General features: G+C 45.7%; 1 protein-coding gene across 1 annotated transcript in view; it reads right to left on the reverse strand.

Annotated features, from left to right (window-relative positions):
• Positions 1-2639: 2639 nt before the first annotated feature.
• The window catches only part of CNN1 (calponin 1), a 34538-nt gene continuing 17029 nt past the window's right edge, over positions 2640-20148 (reverse strand). The window contains exons 2-7 of the mRNA XM_081845548.1: positions 16435-16556; positions 13877-13943; positions 13217-13354; positions 11328-11438; positions 8417-8563; positions 2640-6112 (exon numbers count right to left, since the gene is read on the reverse strand). Of these exons, the coding sequence (XP_081701674.1) occupies positions 5861-6112; positions 8417-8563; positions 11328-11438; positions 13217-13354; positions 13877-13943; positions 16435-16556 (837 nt within the window). The 3' untranslated portion in view covers positions 2640-5860. The remainder of the gene's footprint in view (positions 6113-8416; positions 8564-11327; positions 11439-13216; positions 13355-13876; positions 13944-16434; positions 16557-20148) is intronic.

Consider the following 20148-nt stretch of genomic DNA (forward strand, 5'->3'; position numbering starts at 1 on the left):
GTTTTTTTTGGGGGGGGGTGGAGTTCCTTAAGAGCTCCACAGGCAGTGATGAAAGAAAAGACAAGCAGGGATGGTGGAGCCTAAAAAAATATTCTTGGGTTCTCTCCTGTTTGCCTTGGGGAGACCAGCTACTACTCACGTCCTACTTCTCAGCCAAAGGAAGAGTCAACTGGAGGGCCATTGAAACAAGTTTTAAGGTGGCACTGTGGCCTTCCACCTGGCCTTGAAAGGAATGATGCTCTGTCCACATTTTGACAAGTGGCTAAACACCACATTTAGTAGCTGACCCAAGCTGAAAGAAAAGCCTTTTCCCATTCTCTGCAGCCCTGCATCACTTTGAGAGAGAGCACAATTCTTGCCACAGCCCATCCTGGCTGTCTTTTTCCTGCACAATACCCAATTCTCCTCAAAAGAGAATGATAGGTCCTGTTGTGGAGAATTGAACCTCTACCTATCTACTGAAGCGGGCCATCACACTTAACTTGTCTGGTAAAGATTATTATGAAATTATTACTTATATCCTGTTCTTTGTAAAGTAGCATGATTTCTTGAAGTAATCTATTTTTTTCCTATTGACCTTGGCAAAAACAGAGCAAATGGCTGCATTCCAGGCCAAGGTGAGAACATCAAGAGTACCAGAATGGAGTGTTTGTGACAAATCAGCTGACTGGGCTTGTTTGCTGTGAGAGATTAGACTGAGTAAATAAAACCTGTTGGGACTTTGCACAGTGTTCTAGGGTAATCAGGGCCCCCAGACAACTAACCCTGTTTTCTGTGTAACCTTTGTACTTTGGCAGGGTCACCTTGCTTTTTGAATAAAGGTTGTAGGACATGTGGCATGGAACAGTATGACCAGAGGTCTCAACCACCTTTTTATTTTACGTTTGTCAATTTTTGTGTTTGACTTGTTCTGTTGGAAGCTGTCTTGTCTTAAAGGCGAGGTAGAAACGTGTCAACTAAGTATTGGCTATTCACCTATTTGGAGGTCGGCTTGGGGAATACAATCCGTTTTGGATCCAACGACTATATAATAGAAACTGCTGTAAAATTAACCAAGTACCCTGTAGGTTTCTTTGACATGGAGAAAAGTATTTGGATTTGTTCATGCAAATACAGGTGTTTATGTGCTTAGTTCCGGTAACTCCCAACTTGCACATTCAGCTTTATGCAATTTAAAATAAAGGGGGGCAGGTGTCCAGAAGAAAAAGACTTTGACAATCCCACCCATCACTGAACCCAATGTGTTTTGACTATACACACTATCCCCGGAATGTAATCTCCTAAGTTGAGAGTCGCCTGTATACTGTATTACCTTTTTATCCTTGTTGTAAAGGGTTGCCATGTTTGGTCACTTCCAGCCAGTGGAATGGAGATGCTTGTCTAATGGTCACCAAAGGATCCTGAATAAGCTTAGAAGACATGGAATAAGAGAGGTCCTCTTGTAGATCAGTAACTGGTTGAGAAATAGGAATCAGAGCAGAAATAAATAGACAATTCTCCCGATGGAGGGAGTCAGAAAGTAGAGTTCCCCAAGGGTTCTTATTGGCACCTGTGCTTTTTAATTTGTTCATACATGGTGTAGAGTGAGCAGTGAGGTGGCCACATTTGCTGATGATACCAAATTGCTAAAAGCAGTTAAAACTAAAAGATTGTGAAGAGCTCCAAAAGGATCTCTCCAAACTGGGTGAATGGGCAGTAAAATGGGCAGTAAAATGGTAAATGCAATTCAGTGTAAACGAACTGATGGTGACTGACCAGGAAGAAGACACAGCTCAAAGAAGATTTTGATCCAGTGTGAAAAAGCTGAATTCCATGCTAGGGGTCCATTAGGAAAGGGATTGAAAATAACACTGCAAATAACATAATGCCATTAAACACATCTATGGTGTGGCCACACTTGGAATGCTGTACAGTTTTGGTAGCCTCACCTAAAAAATAATATTGTAGAGCTGAAAATCATTTCAAAGAACCTAGGGAACAGAGCAACTGGTCTATGATGAAGGCTTACAACATTTGGGGCTTTTCAGTTTAGACAAAAGTTGAATAAGAGCTGTAAAAAGTTGTGGACCGTTTGAAGAAAGTGAGTAGAAGTTTATCTCCTTCTGCAATACCGGAACTTGGAACCATCTAATGAAGATTGGATGGAAGATTCAGGACACGCCATGGAAAGTACTGATGCATAGTTAAACTATGGAACTCCTACTGGGAGGCAGTGATGGCCAGCAACTTGGATAGCTTTAAGAGAGGATTAGAAAAATTCATGGAAGAAAAGCCTATCAAATGGCTACTAGCCACAATGGCTACACTCTGCCTCCACTGTCTGAGATAGTGTGACTCTCTAGGGCAGTCGCTCGGAATCACAGGTGTGGGAAGAGCTTTTGTGTTCAGGTTCAGGTTGCAGGCTTCCCATAGGCACCTGGCTGACCACTGGAAACAGGTTACTGCACTAAGTGGGCTATTGGCCTGATTCAGGAGGCTCTTATGTTCTTGCACCAACCCATGGACAGTAAATGAAACATAACTTCCCTTATTTTGTACAGTACTTATTTTCTGAGACCTGCCAAGCAAGAGACTTGTTTTGAGTTTATCTGTTCCCAGAAGAAGATTCTGAACTGCTCTAGATCTGCACACAGTATAGCTTGAGCTTACATGCTTTATTATTTTTTTGCAGCATAGTAATAACCCTTTTTGTAGAAATCTGAATTTTCTACTTAAAGCAGAGGCTGCCCATTATTTTCAGGTTTTCTCTGTAACTACAAAGGCTAGAAACTTTGCTCATTTTAAAATGACAGCCCATTTGTCCCATGGATTTTTATGCCGTTGAATGCGGTACAAATCACTGAATACATTCATAACCAGGCAGGCTTATTCTCTCCCATTCTGCATCGTCGGCTGACTGCTTCCCACTTGACAGTAGACACTTGCAAAGAAACACAAGCTTTAAATTGAGTTGGAAGAGAGCAGAGTCAAATCTAGTATAGCACTTTAAAAATTGCCCTTTTTTGCATGAATTTGCTCGTAGAAGGTCCCCCAGGCTCAATCCTTGGTATACACTTGGGTTCCAGAGTTTGAAAAGTCCTTTCTTCCTGGAGGTCTTAGAGATTCCCTGTAAGCCAAAGTAGATTGTTCTGGACTACATAGACCAAGAGCAGTGGTTTTCAACCAGGGTGCCATGGCACCCTGGGGTGCCTTGAATGATGGTCGGGGATGCTGTGGGCAACACTGGCCTCTGTCTCTCTTTCCTTCCCTCCCTCCTCTGATGCCCTCTTGCATCTCTGCCTCCCGTAGGCTTGTGTGGCTGTTTGTTGCAGTAGCTCTGGCTACAAGCTGCCCAAGGGATGCTGCCCTGGCCCCTGTGGGGCAGTGTGAGAAGGCACCTCTCTTTGGTGCAGGGGGTGCAGCTCAGAGACCAGGGGTGGCAGCTTCCCAGAGGACCCCCAATGAGAAGGGAAAAGAGGAGGCTGAAGGAACCCTCCACAAGGCTGTTCGAAAAAGGGTGAGAGGCTGCCAGCTCTGCAGGCAAGGGGTGGCATAACTGGGCTCCTGAGCCCCACAGGGGTGCCACAGAAAGAATGGTGCTGGTCAAGGGAGCTGTGGACTCAGAAAGGTTGAAAACCTCTGACCAAGGGATAAGGAAGACCTCCAATCATATTAGAAAAGTGTTTTTTTTTCTTTTTTATTGTGCTGCAGTGAAATTAAAAAGTGGTCATTAGCAGAACATAACAAAAAATGTTTTAGAGTGGGGTTTTTGGGTGTGTCTTAGCTGCTCAATATGTAGAGCACCTCTAACCCCAGTGAGAGAAGCGAGGGGCAGGGGCAGGATTTAATGACAGCAGCTGCTTTCATTGGCAATATAGACTTTGGCATTTCCCCCCAATGTTGGTTTGTAACAATATCTGGTACCACATACTAACTACAGTGTGAATCAGTGAGCAAGTGCCCCCCCACCGGCTAAACACTAGATTTGCCACCAGACATGGTGATGCAGTTAGTGAAGCCAGCAAACTTTTTCCTGTTCTAACTTGGATGCCATGCAGGTAGATAAGCACCCCAATCCTTAACTGAGACTGTCATGTTTGGACAACTAATCTAATTGATTAATCAAATGCTTTGGTCAGTTAGAGGAGACTTGTTGGAAAATTGCTTTTAAATGTAAGTGATTATAAATCCATAGGTGGTGGCAGGGGGCTTCTTATAAGAGCATTCCTCCTTGGTCCTCACACAGGTGGAAATAACAGTACTGTAAATGCTTCCCCTCCCCTTCAGGGCTATTGTGATATATGGAAATTTAAAATCCATGCAGTTAATCGATTACAGAGCGCGTATTGAACTGGATGATAGCCAAATTTACTCGTGTAAGTAAATTCAGTGGGATTTATTTTGGTCTTCTGTGGTTAGGCTTATCTCAAAACTGGTTTTGGCTTTATAGCAGGTGATTCATTTGTCTTCATTTGAAGCATGTGAATCTTAGTTAATAGAAGCATTTTAGTTTCAAACATGAATTAGTCCCATGGCACTTCTGCCAGCCTTATTGAAGGCTGTTCATGTTCTGTACCTCTGGAATTTTAAATTTCTTTTCCAGAATGTGTGTAAATGCGCTTGCAGTGCATGGAGTTGCTTTGATTTCTGTTATTTACTATGAAATTGGGCGTGTGTGCTGGAAATAAATGAGATTGATGGCAAGGAAGTGGCTTACTTGATAGGAGAACCATTGGTAAACAAGAGGCATTCAGGAGGAGGAATGGATAAGTTGCCATGCATTTCTGGGAAGTTCCAATTTCTAAGTGATAGATTGTTTTTGTAGAAGTTGCCTGCATAATGGAGCTCAGTCAAGAACCATTAGGACTATAAATTCTCTGTCTCTCCTTTTTAGTGAAGAATAGATTACTGATAACCTGGTAAGTTATTTTCCAGATTCTCCCTGAAGATGTAGAAGATGAACGGCTTTGGTTTACAATTGTGTGTAATTCTCACCAAATGACCTCTCACATGAATCTTGGGATAACTTCAGACACTGTGAACATACCCCTTTACTGGTTAGATGCGTCCAACCTCCTTCTACAGTCTCCCTCCGCAGTATCACATACTCTACCTAAATACGTTCCGTTTCCAGGAAGCCAATGGCTGACTTAGTTCACCGGTGCTTTTCTACAAACTATTAGTATTTAGGAAGCAAAAATGACTGGAACCCCTGGCAAAGTAGGCGGGGGGGGGGGGGCTTGCCAATTTGCCCCTAACCTGATTGTAGACAGAGCAAGGCAGATGATAGGGCTTGTACCAGAACGGCTTCTGTTACGCTACAAAACAGAGTGCAGTAGGCAATATGTTCACCAACAGAAGCTGTGCCTTTGATTGCCTGCTTCTGCCTTGACCCAAAACAGCAGCAGCAGGAGCTGCCACAAGCCACAGGGAAGAGATGACTGATGGCTCTTGTTCAGGAAAGAGAAAGAGGGAGAAATCAAGAGTGGTCATTGCCTCGTATTTGCTTCTCCCAACCCATTAGATTATTATTATTATTTTTACTGTAACATTCCATCCTAGTGGCTTTGAGCCACATCAGTGCATGCTTAAAAGTAGTGGCAGTACGTCATACATTAAATAAAGCGTGAAAGGGATCAAAGTGAAGCTTTTAAGGCTCAGTGGTGGAGACTTGGAGGGGAGACTTGGCTTTGGCATGGTTTGAAGAGTCTCTAGTGAGCTGGTTAGCAGTTGAGGGAACTGTCTGGATCTTCTTATATTCCCAGGTGAAAATAGCCACCTGATGGTGGATCTTCTGTTTGGGAAGTTCCCCTTTTTTTTCTTTTTCTTTTTTTTAAGTGCTGGTGTCTCTGTTCTATGTCCGTCCCATGATTCCTGCTGGCTATTCTGAGTTGTAGAAGTTATGATGGCTGTGGTTGTACTGGCCTTCATCTTCTCCGATCATGGCATAGTTGGGTGTGAGGCAGTACTTGGAGTCGTAGACCTGCCGTGGCAGCCCATACACAGTCATGCCCTGCTGTGATGCCCCTTTGTTGCTGCCCATCTGCAGGGAGATGTTCTGGGTGTCGCAGTGCTCCATGCCCAGGGCGGGCTCAAAAATCTGCCGCTTGGTTCCAGGGGCCGTCATGCCCGCCTAGGGATGGATATGGGTGGAGGAGGAAGAAGAAGAAGAGAGGAAATGGTGAATCTGGGAGTGTAAAATGACTTAAGGAGAAGAATGGAAAGCAGAGCAGGTTTCACATGAGGCCCCCTTCATACCCTCTCTGCTGGTACAGTGGTACCTTCGTTCTCGTACAGCTTAGTTCATGAACAACTTGGAACCCGGAAGTGAGTGTTCCGGTTCTTGAAATTTTTTGGAAGTTGAACCTGTCCTGAGCTTCTGTTTTTAGTGTTGCGCTTCCGCTTTTAGAGAGATCGCTCTGATTGGGGCTGTGAGGAGAAGCGTCCAGACAGCGCTCTGAAGCCCAGCTGCTTTGACGGGAGAGGGAGGGAGAGGGAGAGGGGGAGAGGGAGAGAGAGAGAGAGAGAGAGAGAGAGAGAGAGAGAGAGAGAGATCTGAAAAGATCACTCTGATTGGGGCGGTGGGGAGAAGCATTTTAGGGGTAGTTTTTCAACAGCCTGGAACGTATTAATCCGTTCTGCATTACTTTCTATGAGAAAGCACACCTTGGTTTTGGAATGTTTTGGTTTTGTAATGGACTTCCGGAACAGATTAAGTTCGAGAACCAAGGTACCACTGTATTTAGTTCAACTTTATTAGTGCCAATGGAATGCCAAGCAAAAGTTTGGTTTTCCTTGTTTTAACATCCCTCATCTTCCTCTCCTTGCATTAAGGCTGAGCTTATTTGCTTTCTAGGACAACAAATACCTCAAATAGCTCTTCTGAGTTTACCTTGATCTTCTTGGGGACCTAAAAGTACTCGTGGAACACTTTTGAGATTAGCAGTACCTGCTTTCTGGATTATGAGGAAAGAACAAGCTAGGACTTGTTTACTGGCAATGGTATCTTCTTGAGATAATTGCCCCCGCCTGGCCTGAAGTTGCTTCAACTTCAGCTCACATGTTTCCAAGGCTGCTATAAGATAACATTTCAAAGCAAGGCCATTGGCTCAAAAAGAATCATGGACTCTTTTGGAATGGTTTATCCCGGGTTAAATAATCCGGTACCCAAAACAGCAGCAGCATTGTCTCTTCTTGGTAGAGTACCCTTTTTTTTTTGCATTATGCCTAAAAACCTAGTTGTGTAAAAGTGCTTAATGCACAGTAATCTATGAATGGTCCACAAGGGGGTGTTGCTTAGAACCCACAAGGGATTCCCCTTGCTCTTGTAGACAGGCAGTTATATATAAATAGATCCCCAAGTAGTAACACACATTCCCAGCTATTCCCAGAAATTGACTGACTGAGATTTGTTGGTGGTTTTGAGAATCTCTTACAGATCCATGAGGATATGTGCCTTGTATCCATGTGAACCATGGAAGCACTGGGAGGTACTGGATCTGTGATTTTTACAGTGCAGCCAATAGAGACAGATGTGATCTGTGATTTGGTGGTGGACAGGCTGGGTGAACTCTTGGGGAAAGTATGTCATTTCAAGAGAATACATCTTACTGGATCCAACTTTTGTGCATGTACCTTCTGGTTGTCTGGCACTACATTCTTCTGATTCCTGCAGCACACACTCTTTTGTCCCCTGACCAGTTCACCCACTGCACCCTTGGTGGTTCCCCTTTTCTCTTAAAAAGGTAAACGTAAAGGACCCCTGACAGTTAAGTCCAGTTGTGAACTACTCTGGGGTTGCGGCGCTCATCTCGCTTTACTGTCCAAGGGAGCCAACGTTTGTACCCAGACAGTTTTTCTGGGTCATGTGGCCAGCATGACAAAGCCGCTTCTGGACAACCAGAGCAGGACCATTTACCTTCCCGCTGGAGTGGTACCTATTTATCTACTTGCACTTTGACGTACTTTTGAACTGCTAGGTTGGCAGGAGCTGGGACCGAGCAACGGGAGCTCACCCTGTCACGGGGATTCGAACCGCCGACCTTCCAATCGGCAAGCCCAAGAGGCTCAGAGGTTTAGACCACAGTGCCACCCGCGTCCCTACCTTTCTCTTAGTAGCTCCAATTCCTATGGTTCAACTGCCCAGATGCCCTCTGAGCCTTGAGAAGCACATAGAGCTAAAAGAGGGAATGGGAGAGAGTGGCACTCTTTCAGAGAGTCCTTCGGCTCTGAGCTTTTCAAGGAGGAAAAAACAAGGACCCCCCTTGCCACTTCATGATGAAGGGGGCAGGGGGCAAAGAATGTGGCACAGATACTTCGTGGGCACCAGGAGAAGTCCTTCAAGGCACCATTGCACTCATGGGGAAGCCCCAGCTAGAGCTGGAATACTAAATAGTCAACACACATATTTATTCTTGTTCCCCCCTCCATTTCTTACCTGGCTAGCCCCCTTGTTGGTTCCCATCTGTAGACTGATGGTGGCTTGATCTAAAGGTTGGTCTGTGCCCAACTTAGGGTCATAGAGGTGCCGACGTGTGCCATATGCTGTCATGCCCTGCTGGCTGGCAAACTTGTTGGTGCCCATCTAGGAAACAAAAACAGTGTTGACAGTTAGACTGGTCGTTCTGTCTCCTCCAAGTCTCCCTGGAAGAGTGGTCCCCATTCAGCTACCCACAGGATGGAAAGCCCCAACCCTACCCTGCCACTTAGACAGTGTAGAATTCCATTTATTTCTGGTTCTGTCTCGGATTTCATCCAGATTTCAGGAAGATCTTACAGCTGGGGGGTTCCTGTAATTTGTTCCCATCACATTCCTGTAGATTATGTCTGGAATAGCCTGGCCATATTGCATCTGTAGGCAGTGTAAGGCTTCTTTTTTTAAAAAAAAATATGATTTTTATTAAATTTTCTTTTTTACAATTTCAGAGAAACATTTTACATACTTAAGATATCAATGACTTCCCTTCATCTCTTTCCATGGTTCATTTTGAATATTTTATATCCCTGCATATTTTACAAAAACTATACCAATTTTTTACACTGTTGCATTTGTCTTAATGCTGCCAGCGTTTGCAGCTCTACACAATTATTTTCCATATAAACTAGGGTAGCCATATTTCAAAAAGTGAAAACCTGGGGGAGGGGGTAAAATGTTGTTTTTAGTTTTGCCCACCCAAAATTTTTTATCCTTTTTTTTGTTTGTTTTACTTTTTGCAAAATTAATGAAGTTTTGGAGCTATTTTTAAGGAAATTCCAGACATTTAAGCGATTCCACCCAGGCGCTGTTTCCAATGGCTGAATGCCGGCTACGTTCTGGAAATTCCAGACATATTGCAACCCTACCTAAAAGGTAAAGGTAAAGGTACCCCTGACCATTAGGTCCAGTCATGGATGGACTCTGGGGTTGCAGCGCTCATCCCGCTCTATAGGCTGAGGGAGCTGGCATTGGTCCACAGACAGCTTCTGGATCATGTGGCCAACATGACTAAGCCGTTTCTAGCGAACCAGAGCAGCGCACGCTGGAGCGGTACCTATTTATCTACTTGCACTTGACGTGCTTTTGAACTGCTAGGGGGATTCGCCGACCTTCTGATCAGCAAGCCCTAGGCTCTATGGTTTAGACCACAGCGCCACTCGCTTCCCTTATGGCAACCTGTAATGGGGTATGGGGTTGCTTGTGCATAAAGCGCAAATTGCTCCGAGCTGAGTAGTTTGGACAAAACTTTCCCCCCAGGCTGGACAGTCAGTACACCATGACTGTCTCAATCACTGGAAGAATCCATCAGTGGGCGTTTCCTGAATTTCTTCCAACATAGAAGTTCTTTCACACCCAATCGTCGCCTCCCTTCTCTGCGCGAAAGCTGTCTGCGCAGAGTGGGCGTCCCCAGAGGAGGTCCCGTGCTCTCCCCGCTGGTTTCACTGGAAGAGTCCTGGAGCCTTCTCTCCGCAGCTCCCTCGGACTCCCCTTTCTCCCTGGTGTCACCTCTATCTCATTCCCCAGCGGAAGCGTCCTCTCTCCCTTTGCTGGTTCCCTCTCCAGCATCATCATTAGGGAGCCTCAGCGCCACCCTTGGCTCCGATTGCAGTTCCCTGACACAACCCTACCTAAACCACTATTAAAAAACATCTTTAGTATCACCTTCTGCCTCTAGGTGGCAATGCAGTGCTCATAAGACAGCTTCCCATACATTTGTGCTATCAGCTGTGTCTTTGAAATGCTCAAGCGAAATGCAGAGCTGGCCCATCCATAAGGCAGGGTTAAGCAGCTGCCTCAGGTGGCAGAAGTGCAAGAGGCAGCACCTTGCCCCACACACCCCTGTCACTGTTTCTGCTGCCACTGGAATATGGTGGTACCTTGGGTTAAGAACTTAATTCGTTCCAGAGGTCCGTTCTTAACCTGAAACTGCTCTTAACCTGAAGCACCACTTTAGCTAATGGGGCCTCCTGCTGCTGCCGCATGATTTCTGTTCTCATCCTGAAGCAAAGTTCTTAACCCGAGGTACTATTTCTGGGTTAGTGGAGTCTGTAACCTGAAGCGTCTGTAACCTGAAGCACCTGTAACCTTAGGTACCACTGTACCTCTCTCTGTCTGAGTTTCAGAGAGAGGGAGGTGTTCCAGGGTGGGGTGGGGTAGCTGCAGCAGGAAGTGGCACAATTCCATTTCGCCTCCAGTGGTGAAATGGAACAGGCTATCCCTGGTTGGATGCATTGAATCTGGGAGCCTCCACCTCCCCAAACTCCTGCTACTTCCTGTGACTTGTGGCAGCATCAGATTTTCAGCCAGGGTTGGCACAACCAGTGCCGGATTTACATATAAGCTAAACAAGCTATAGCTTAGGGCCCCAGTCTTTTGGGGGCCCCCAAAAAGTTAAAAGGGGGAAAAGTGGATGTACATTTCCAAAATATAAGATAAGAAACAAATAAAATAAAACCTACATACAGCAACAATGTATTGTGCTGTGTGGGCTCCTATGATGTAAGTAATGGGCCCCGCCTGCTAGCCTGCTCCCTAAAATATCACTGGTTTGCTCATTTCTATATATAGGCTGCCTACATTCTGCAAGGACTGGTTGTGTGGCAACATGTGCAAATGGCTTTAGATAATTTAGATAAATTACCATATAGCATATATTAAAGACAAAAAAAAGCAACAATTTGTTGTTGGCAAAGGACAGCTGGACATATAAAGGGCCCATTGTCTTCAGTAGCTTAGGGCCTCATCAAACCTAAATCCGGCCCTGGGCATGACTACACTAATGGTCCTTTGGGACATCCTTGCAGTCCGTTTATCTCCTGCTGGGAAGAATTCCCTACTGAATAAATCAGCAGGAAGTTCTGGAGTCACATACCTGCAACCCGATGATGTTCCGTCCTTCCTTCAGCTTTTCAGGCAGGAATTTGCGCTGATGTTTCTCAGCGTATTTCACGCCCATGTTCACCTTGATGCCTTTCGTCTTGGCCTGTCGGAAAGTGAGAGGCAGAAATCCCTTCAAGTTTTGCCCTTGCCCTGTGCTAATGCCTAAAGGGTAATGTTAAGTTGTGGGCGAACATATCAGACGACACAGCGATTCTTCAAACAGCTCTTGTTTATTCACAGGCCAGGACAGAACTGAACTGAAGGGTTCAGTCAGCCTGCTTATATAGAGCTCCAGTACAACGTAACTGTAACAATTTTCTAAAACTATCCAATCACTGAACGTCACTTTCGATCCCTTATTTGCATAACTATCTACAGTATCCCCCTGCTGGCCCAGGGTGAGAACTTCAGTACATAACAGGTAAGATGCAAGTTTGTCCTCTCAGGTATATAGCAGAAGCTTCTGCTTTTCCAAGAGTGAGGAGGGCCCTGCTTTGAACTCTTGCTGAGACCAGAAGGCTTTCCTTGCTCAGACCTGAATCAGATGGGCCAGGCCTCAGCACTTAATTTTGAAGAGGCTTTTCTTAAAATGAGAGGTGGTTGCCTGTCCTAGAATCTCTGTGCCTTAAGTTCTAAGAGGGTGGGAATAGGTTGTGGGAGGAAAAGCTCACTTTATATTCCAGGGCTTAGGATCTTAAATTGCAGACACATTCTGGGGCTGAGCCTTGCTGACAAAACATGTCGTATTTTTCCATGTATGAGACAAAGTTTTTTGACTCAGAAATCATGTCAAAAAACTGGGGTCGTCCTTTACATGGATAGTTGCGCGGGGGAGGGGGGAGCTGCGTGCTGGTTGGCAGGTGCACAATCCCCCCCCCATGCCGCTGCGGGAGGTGTGTGCTTTAGGGAGTGTTTCCCACAGCGTCGTGGAGGGGAAGCTGTGTACCGCCAGCCAACTGGTTGGCGGCCCGCGCTCTAGGGAGCTTCCCGCCCGCAGTGGCGTGGGGGGAGCGGCTGCCCATTTTGGCAGCCCCCCAGCAATGGCCCTCCTGGGGTGATGGCGTGCATGCAATTCCCCCTAAAAAAACGCTCAACAACTTTGGGCCACCTCCCCTCATTTTCTTTAAATTTAGTCCCCCAAAATAGGGGGGAGTCTTATACACGGAAAAGTATGGTAAGCTCTAGATATGGAGATGAGAGTTCCCATTGCCCACCAGTGTCAGAGAGGAAAATAAGCATTGCCCTTTAAGGGAAAGTGACAAAGGCTGAGCAAACGTAACAAGCGCAGATTAGTGCACAGCACACAGGTGACATTGCTAATGCATGTTGCTGCCATCTAGAACTGGGCGATATATTGATATATTTTCCGAAACCGGTTTGAAGTCCATATCATGATATCCGTTTCATAGTTTTTGACGTGGCAATATATTGCGAATCCTGGGGAGTGGGTGTGTGCAAAAATCAAAATGTGGGGGAAGCAGTGAAGCCAGCCAATGCCTCTACATAGCTCCATCCTCATTACAGACATTGTGATATATCAGTATATCGTAATGTTTAGCTGGTGATATATCGCAATGCTGAAAACCAGATATCGCCCGTCTCTGCTGCCATCCCATACTGAATCAGAGCCAGTGGCATTGAGAGCCACAAAGTAAGGGTCTCCTATTTGAATCTTATCTTAAGCCATGAACTCTCCAGGTGGCCTCAGTCAAGCGACTGTTCTCTTGACTTCATATGCAATAGGGGGATGATGTTGGCTGAAAAAAATTACTGAGGACGTGTTTGTGAAACACTTTTATCACTCTTATTAATTGCTGTTCCATCACCGCTACTTGCATTTTTACCAGGGAAAATGGGCAGCTGGGATCCCAGGCCACTTACCATGCTAGCCAGAGCAATCAGAGTAGACTGGACTTGGGTGTGGTTTGTGTTCTCAAAGAGGTCGTTGGCTTCGAAGATGTCGTGGGGCCTCACTCCATATTTTGTGATTGCCTTAAGGAAGTTGCCAATGTTCTCCAGCTGCAAAAGAGGAGAGGCCAATGAATAATCTGCCGGGTCTTTTCTTACCCCAGCGTGCTTGTCCAGGCGATGACTGCCTCCCACAAATACCCCATTGGCCATGGACAGTGGCATTTGAGCAGATAGATCTGTAGCCATGCAGATGTTGCCGGATTCTCACTATTCCCCTTCTCTGGAGAGAGCACACTCTTTTTAGCTCAAGCCCTCTCTTTCCTCCACACATGCACATATGTTGCTAAATCAAGGCTCGCAGGAATAATGGACAAAAGTCAAAGAGCAAAATGCGATTGGGGCACGTTATTTTGTGTGATCGTGCAGAAGCCTTTTGTGGGAGATAAAGCTGATGGCCATAGAGAAAAAGCTTGGACAAGGAACTCTTAATGCAGAATTTGATGCCTGGTGCATCATTAAAGTTTTTTTAATCAGTTCATCCTTTTCCACTCCACTTTCCAAAGCAGGATTTGGAGAGGCAAACTTAATGAGGGATACATGGATTAGCAGTGAATTAGAGGGAATGTTTACCTGGTGCCAGTTCTGTGTGGATTCGTTCACCTTCCTCACAGATCCAGGTTGGAGTTTGTTAATGAGGCTGAAAGACAGAAATGGGAAAAGGAAGTTTATTTCTTAAGTGTCGTGTGTGCTGCTCACTGTAAGGATTACTTCATGTGCCGTGTGTTTCTCCTTCAAGACTTCCCAATCTGCAACTCTTTTGATGCAAGAACACACCGTACTGAAGAAGTGTGCATGCACATGAAAGCTTATACCCAGAACAAAGTTAGTTAGTCTCTAAGGTGCTATTGGACAATTTTTAATTTTTAAAATTTATTTCGACACCATACTTTGTAAGAAGAAGAGGAGTTTGGATTTGATATCCCACTTTATCACTACCCTAAGGAGTCTCAAAGCAGCTAACACTCTCCTTTTCCTTCCTCCCCGACAACAAACACTCTGTGAGGTGAGTGGGGCTGAGAGACTTCAAAGAAGTGTGACTCGCCCAAGGTCACCCAGCAGCTGCATGTGGAGGAGCGAGGAATCGAACCCGGTTCACCAGATTCCGAGACCATTGCTCTTAACCACTACACCACACTTTTTCTATACACAGGGAACCTCCGTATAGAAAACAGCTTGTATATGCTGCAGCCCTAAAATGTACTTATAATACAATCGGCAGAAAGAATGCTCCTTGTTATATAGAAACATTGGGATCATTCCTTATTGTAGAATTGGGTAAAGAATACTGCTGCTTTTCAGTTTACAACTAGATCCTCTGGATCAGATAAAGGTCTGCATGATCCATTGCTCAAGCTGCAAGATGATGGTTACAAAAAAACAAACATAGAAAATATAATAAAACAAAATAAAAAGATGAACAGCAATCCTATTCAATTGCTATATTATCTTCTGATATGTTCTTGTTTAAAACAAGGCAATTAAAATCTCTTACTACTCACAACAAAAACCAGTTGATGATTATCGCTGAATTTTCCCAGTTTTGTTGTTTTTTCCTTTCCAACTATCAAACTATCTTTAGGAGGAAGACAAGTTTTTAAAAATCTAGCTTGATGCTAGAGGGAAATAAGAGAATGGCAGGTGTTGCTTTCTAAGTTTGAGTGGTGTTGAGCTCATTTGTCAGAGGGATAATTTTTTTTAATATTCAAAATGATAAATAGGTAAAGCAGTCTCAAGGAAGGCAGGAATGAGTCCACCTCTCTGCCAATTGGCTGGGGTGGTGAGTCGGATTGCCAAACGACCAGGGAAAAACACCAACCATCAGCTAGGTTGTTTGACCTCTGGGCTGGTTGCCAGAACATTTTATGTAAAACCTAGCATTGTGGCTGGCCTGAAAGTTCTTATGACAGCTGGACTTTTTCTGTAAAATCCATCAACATAATTTCTGTTAGTTAGGGTTGCCACACATCCAGTTTTCCCCGAGATTCCAATAGTGATATTTGCGTCGGGGGGGGGGGGGGATTTTGAAAAATCGACAAAATCTTTGGGTTTCTGCCAGCAGAACTAGGAAGTGTGTGGTGTGTGTGTATCACTCTTTGTCTTTTTCGGTCGATTTCCCATAAAAGGCTCAACTTCCTTTTAAAATGTGGCTCTTTATGGAAGGAGGGGTGTTCTTGGGTTATTGTTCTTAATTTGATATATGATTTTATATATTGTGATCTTTTCTGCGAAACGCCCTGAGACCTCCGAGTATAGGGCAGTATATAAGTTAAACAAACAAACAAACAAACTTTTGTGTCTGGATTTTTACTTCTTGAAACATGGCACCCCTGCATTAATGTTCATGCTTCAGCTGTGTAGCTTATTTGCAGAGTCAGGCCAATGACCTCAGAGCAGCGTATCATCTCATGTGCTGCAAGGTTTGTGTGTCTTTTGTCCTTAGGTAAAAGTAAAGGGACCCCTGACCATTAGGTCCAGTCATGACCGACTCTGGGGTTGCGACGCTCATCTCGCTTTATTGGCTGAGGGAGCCGGCGTACAGCTTCCGGGTCATGTGGCCAGCATGACTAAGCCGCTTCTGGCGAACCAGAGCAGCGCAGGGAAATGCCGTTTACCTTCCCGCCGGAGCGGTACCTATTTATCTACTTGCACTGGCATGCTTTCGAACTGCTAGGTTGGCAGGAGCTGGGATAGAGCAATGGGAGCTCACCCCGTGGCGGGGATTTGAACTACCAACCTTCCAGCAAGCCCAAGAGGCTCAGTGGTTTAGACCACAGCGCCACCTGTGTCCCAAGAAGCGTAGGGTGTGCTTCACAGAGGCAGGATCTGCTGTCCCTTCCAGTTACCTGAAGTGTGATGTCCTGAGGCAACTGCCCCACCTTGCCTCATGGGTCTGCATTATTCAAACCCACTATTAACTCTATTAAACTGTTGTCTCTTGCCAGCGTTGGGCACCATTTTCCCATAGGTTATGTACTGCTTGGTCCTGTCATACAATTTGTCTTATCATAACAGCTGCAGGTTCTGGATGCCAGGGTGTGGGTGGTGATATTCTTTGGTGTCCACCCTTCAAAAAAGCACCCGAGACTCTTGGAGGTTACCAAACACGTCCCCCACCCCTACTTCCTTACTCGCAAAGGATGACTCCATCTTTCAGACTTTCCATAAAGTTTTCTCCGATGCGCTTCCCGGTCAGCTCCTCAATCCATTGTCGCAGTTCGTGCTCCTTCTGGGGATCGTATTTTTGTGCTAGCTGTAGAGGAACAGAGTATTTTGGAATTAGGTCCAATATCTGGCGAAGCTCCGGCCACTAAAGTGATACTAATGTCCAGCCTTTTGATCACATCTGCAAATGACAGCAGACCTGGAAAGCCTTTTTTAGCAGAAGGCTGCAACCTCCATTTCAGGGAAGGGCCTGTTAAGGCTTGCAAGGGATTAGGAGAATTAATTGAGGATAAGACAGTCAATGGCTACTAGTGATGATAGCTACATATTCCGTTCAGTATCGAAAGCAGCATAGCGCTGAATGCAATAGGGAGTAAACAGCAGCAAGAGAGGACTATCGCCCTCAAGATTCCTTCTTGTGGGGCTTCTCACAGCCAATTTCGCAGGTGGTCACTGTGGGGTGGAGCAGGGGAGGACCTTGGTAATATGGCACCCAGCGTGAGGCCAAAATTTGACACACAAACACTCAACCCTTATGCTGCCTTCCCAAAGCTGGCTAAGCAAGGTGCTGGGCTTTGGAAAGGAGGTGCAAGGCTCTGGCAGGGTCCTAGAGCCCTCTCAGCTCCTTCCCAAAGCTGGACATGGACTAACTAGGCTTTGGGAGGGAGGTGGGAAGGTGCCTTTTTTGGCTCAGCACCCTATAAAAGGTAAAGGTAAAGGGACCCCTGACCATTAGGTCCAGTCGTGGCCGACTCTGGGGTTGCGGTGCTCATCTCGCTTTATTGGCCGAGGGAGCCAGCGTACAGCTTCCAGGTCATGTGGCCAGCATGACTAAGCCGCTTCTGGCGAACCAGAGCAGCGCACAGAAATGCCATTTACCTTCCTGCCGGAGCGGTACCTATTTATCTACTTGCACTTTGACGTGCTTTCAAACTGCTAGGTTGGCAGGAGCAGGGACCGAGCAACAGGAGCTCACCCTGTCACGGGGATTCGACCCGCCAACCTTCTGATCAGCAAGTCCTAGGCTCTGTGGTTTAACCCACAGCACCACCCGCGTCCCAGCACCCTGTGCACTGCCCCTAAATCCACCTCTGAAAACAGAATGCTGGACTAGATTGGTCCCTTTGGTCTGATCCAGCAGGGCCTTTTATGTTCTTAACTGGCCAGAGGTGGCCTCATTGTTTACTCTGAGAATTAAGGTTCATGTACAGCTAAGGAGTACAGCAATTCGGATCACGATGAAGCATTACGGTCAAAATCTGCTGATTTTCATCACCAAGGAAAGGCAAAATATTTGCACAACATTAACAACTCAATATTGCATACAATATTGTATCCAAATGCACTCATTTCTGCCTTAAATTGTGCTATCTGCACACTTTAATTCTGAAATTCTTAAGTATGTTCAAGCTAGTTTCTATGTGGCAACAAGAAGTTGTCAAACTGAAGCTGGCTTTCATTTCTTTGTTAATTTTCTACATACAGGGGAATTCCTGCTAATGGGGGTTCCATTCATGACCACTGCGCGTCAATCCATTCTGACCCGGTTCACCCCATTCTGCCCCTGCCACACACCCCTTTCAGTGCCCAAAACAGTGTGCACATCAGCGGTCATGTGCTTGTGATCATGCACAAGTGGGAAGGTACCTGTAGGTGCACGCGCACACACACACTTTTCAACGATGGGGTGCAAATTGTTTGGTATGTTAGTTGCACTTCTGTTCTTTGGAATGCGTGTACCTTGGATTGCGAACGCTGCAAGTTGCGCATTTTCGGGTTATGGACGCACGAAACCCGGAAGTACCATAATGGGTTACTTCCAGGTTTTGGCGGTCGCGCATGTGCAGACACGCCAAATTGCATCACGCGCGTGCGCAGATGCGGCACTGCGAGTTGCGAACATACCTCCCGCACGGATCACGTTCGCAACCCAAGGTTCCACTGTAATTTTCAGGGGTGTTTAATGGCGACATATGTGGAACCAGGACAAGGCCAATGGCGGAAGTCCAAAAACGTGGTACCCTTACAGGCCCACACCGCGAACAGAGAAGTGGCACTGGCAAGATGTCACGAGATCTTGCTCAAATCTCGTGATATCTCGAGAGGGCTCCACAAGTTGTCACTGGAACCTACCACTGCTGCTTCACAGGTGCCAGCATGCAACTCAGGTAAGAGAGGCTTCAGCGGGTTTAGCACAGCAGCACCTTTTAATTTCACTGCAGGTGGTTGAATAGGGCAACTCCCCCCAGACCAAGATGTGGAACTGGAATTAAGAAAGGGCTCTTCTAATTTTCTTATTAGTTTTGATTGCAAGCTGTCAAAGACCAGATCTGGACATAACAAGTCAAAATTTGTCTTAAACCATGGTTTGATAGGAATGGATTTGCTCCTCTCTGCTGCTCTCCTACCACATAGGTCTCTATCCTGCCCCTTGTGAGCTTAATTCTCTCCAGTTGGAGTGTTTGTTTCAAAGAAAACCAAGGTTTAATTCTGGCTTGCTGGTCCTAGTGGGTTGAAACAAGGCAAGGCATAATATAGCTTCTTGCAGATGTGCCAGGATGGGAGACGGGGAGCATGTTCATGAGCAAAGCACATTTTAAGACAAACCTGACTTCTTGCAATGTACAAACCTGGCCAATATCCTGATTTTCTGCTACCCACCCCTGGTAAAATATTGTCCCAACAATGTGTGCGTAAGATTGCAACCATGGTTATCTTATCATGGAATGCGAGGAGGGTGACAATGCCTATTCCACCAAAGGCTTTGGTTCTGTGCACACCTCAAAGCAAGCGTGTACAGATAAGGCTGCAAATTCCATCAAACTTTTTTTAAAAAGTTAATGGTAAGTTTGTCAACATATTCTGTTTCTGAAGACAACACAGAACAAACTGTTGCAGACCTAATGAATATAGTGTTCAGCAAGCCAAGCAGAGCTTGCAGCAACATGGAGTGGTGTCCGACAGGGGGATGCTCTGAGAGTGATCATTGATAGTGGATATCACCTGACCTGAATGTCTCTATTTTCAACTCTGTTGGACTGTATGTTAATGCTGTGGAAACTTATACTGACCACAGAGAGCAACGAGTCACCAGTATTTGGGTTTTTATGTACCTCTGGGAAAAGCAACCTTGGCGCCAGCTTGCCTCTTTATTTGGAAATGTGCTTGCAATCCAGGTCCCGGCATTCCTTCTAAGGGCTTTTTCAGCCCCCCAAGCAACTAGGGTCTTGGGTTCTACTGGCCCCATGGGAGTGTGCTGCCTGAGTGACAGGAGAAAGCTTCGAGGAGTTTATGATCTGCTGGTTTGTGAAAAAATCCATGACGATATTTCAGCCACTCTCTGCCAGCCCTAGAAGCCAGATGATTAAGCCATTAAAACCAAAACCGCTGCAGCGACAGTCATCTGTGCTGCCCTTGTAGGTTTTTTTATTTAAAAAACGAATCTCCCAGAGCAGGCAGGATCACAGGTCTCATCCCTGCTTCAGTCTGGCAACCAGCACATGGAGAAATCTCATGCAGTTTCTCTAAGGTAAAGGTAAAGAGACCCCTGACCATTAGGTCCAGTCGTGACCGACTCTGGGGTTGCGGTGCTCATCTCACTTTAATGGCTGAGGGAGCCGGCGTACAGCTTCCAGGTCATGTGGCCAGCATGACTAAGCTGCTTCTGGCAAACCAGAGCA

The sequence above is a fragment of the Podarcis erhardii genome, assembly GCF_964252035.2.
Source record: "Podarcis erhardii genome assembly, chromosome: 17".
NCBI classification, from domain to species: Eukaryota; Metazoa; Chordata; class Lepidosauria; order Squamata; family Lacertidae; genus Podarcis; species Podarcis erhardii.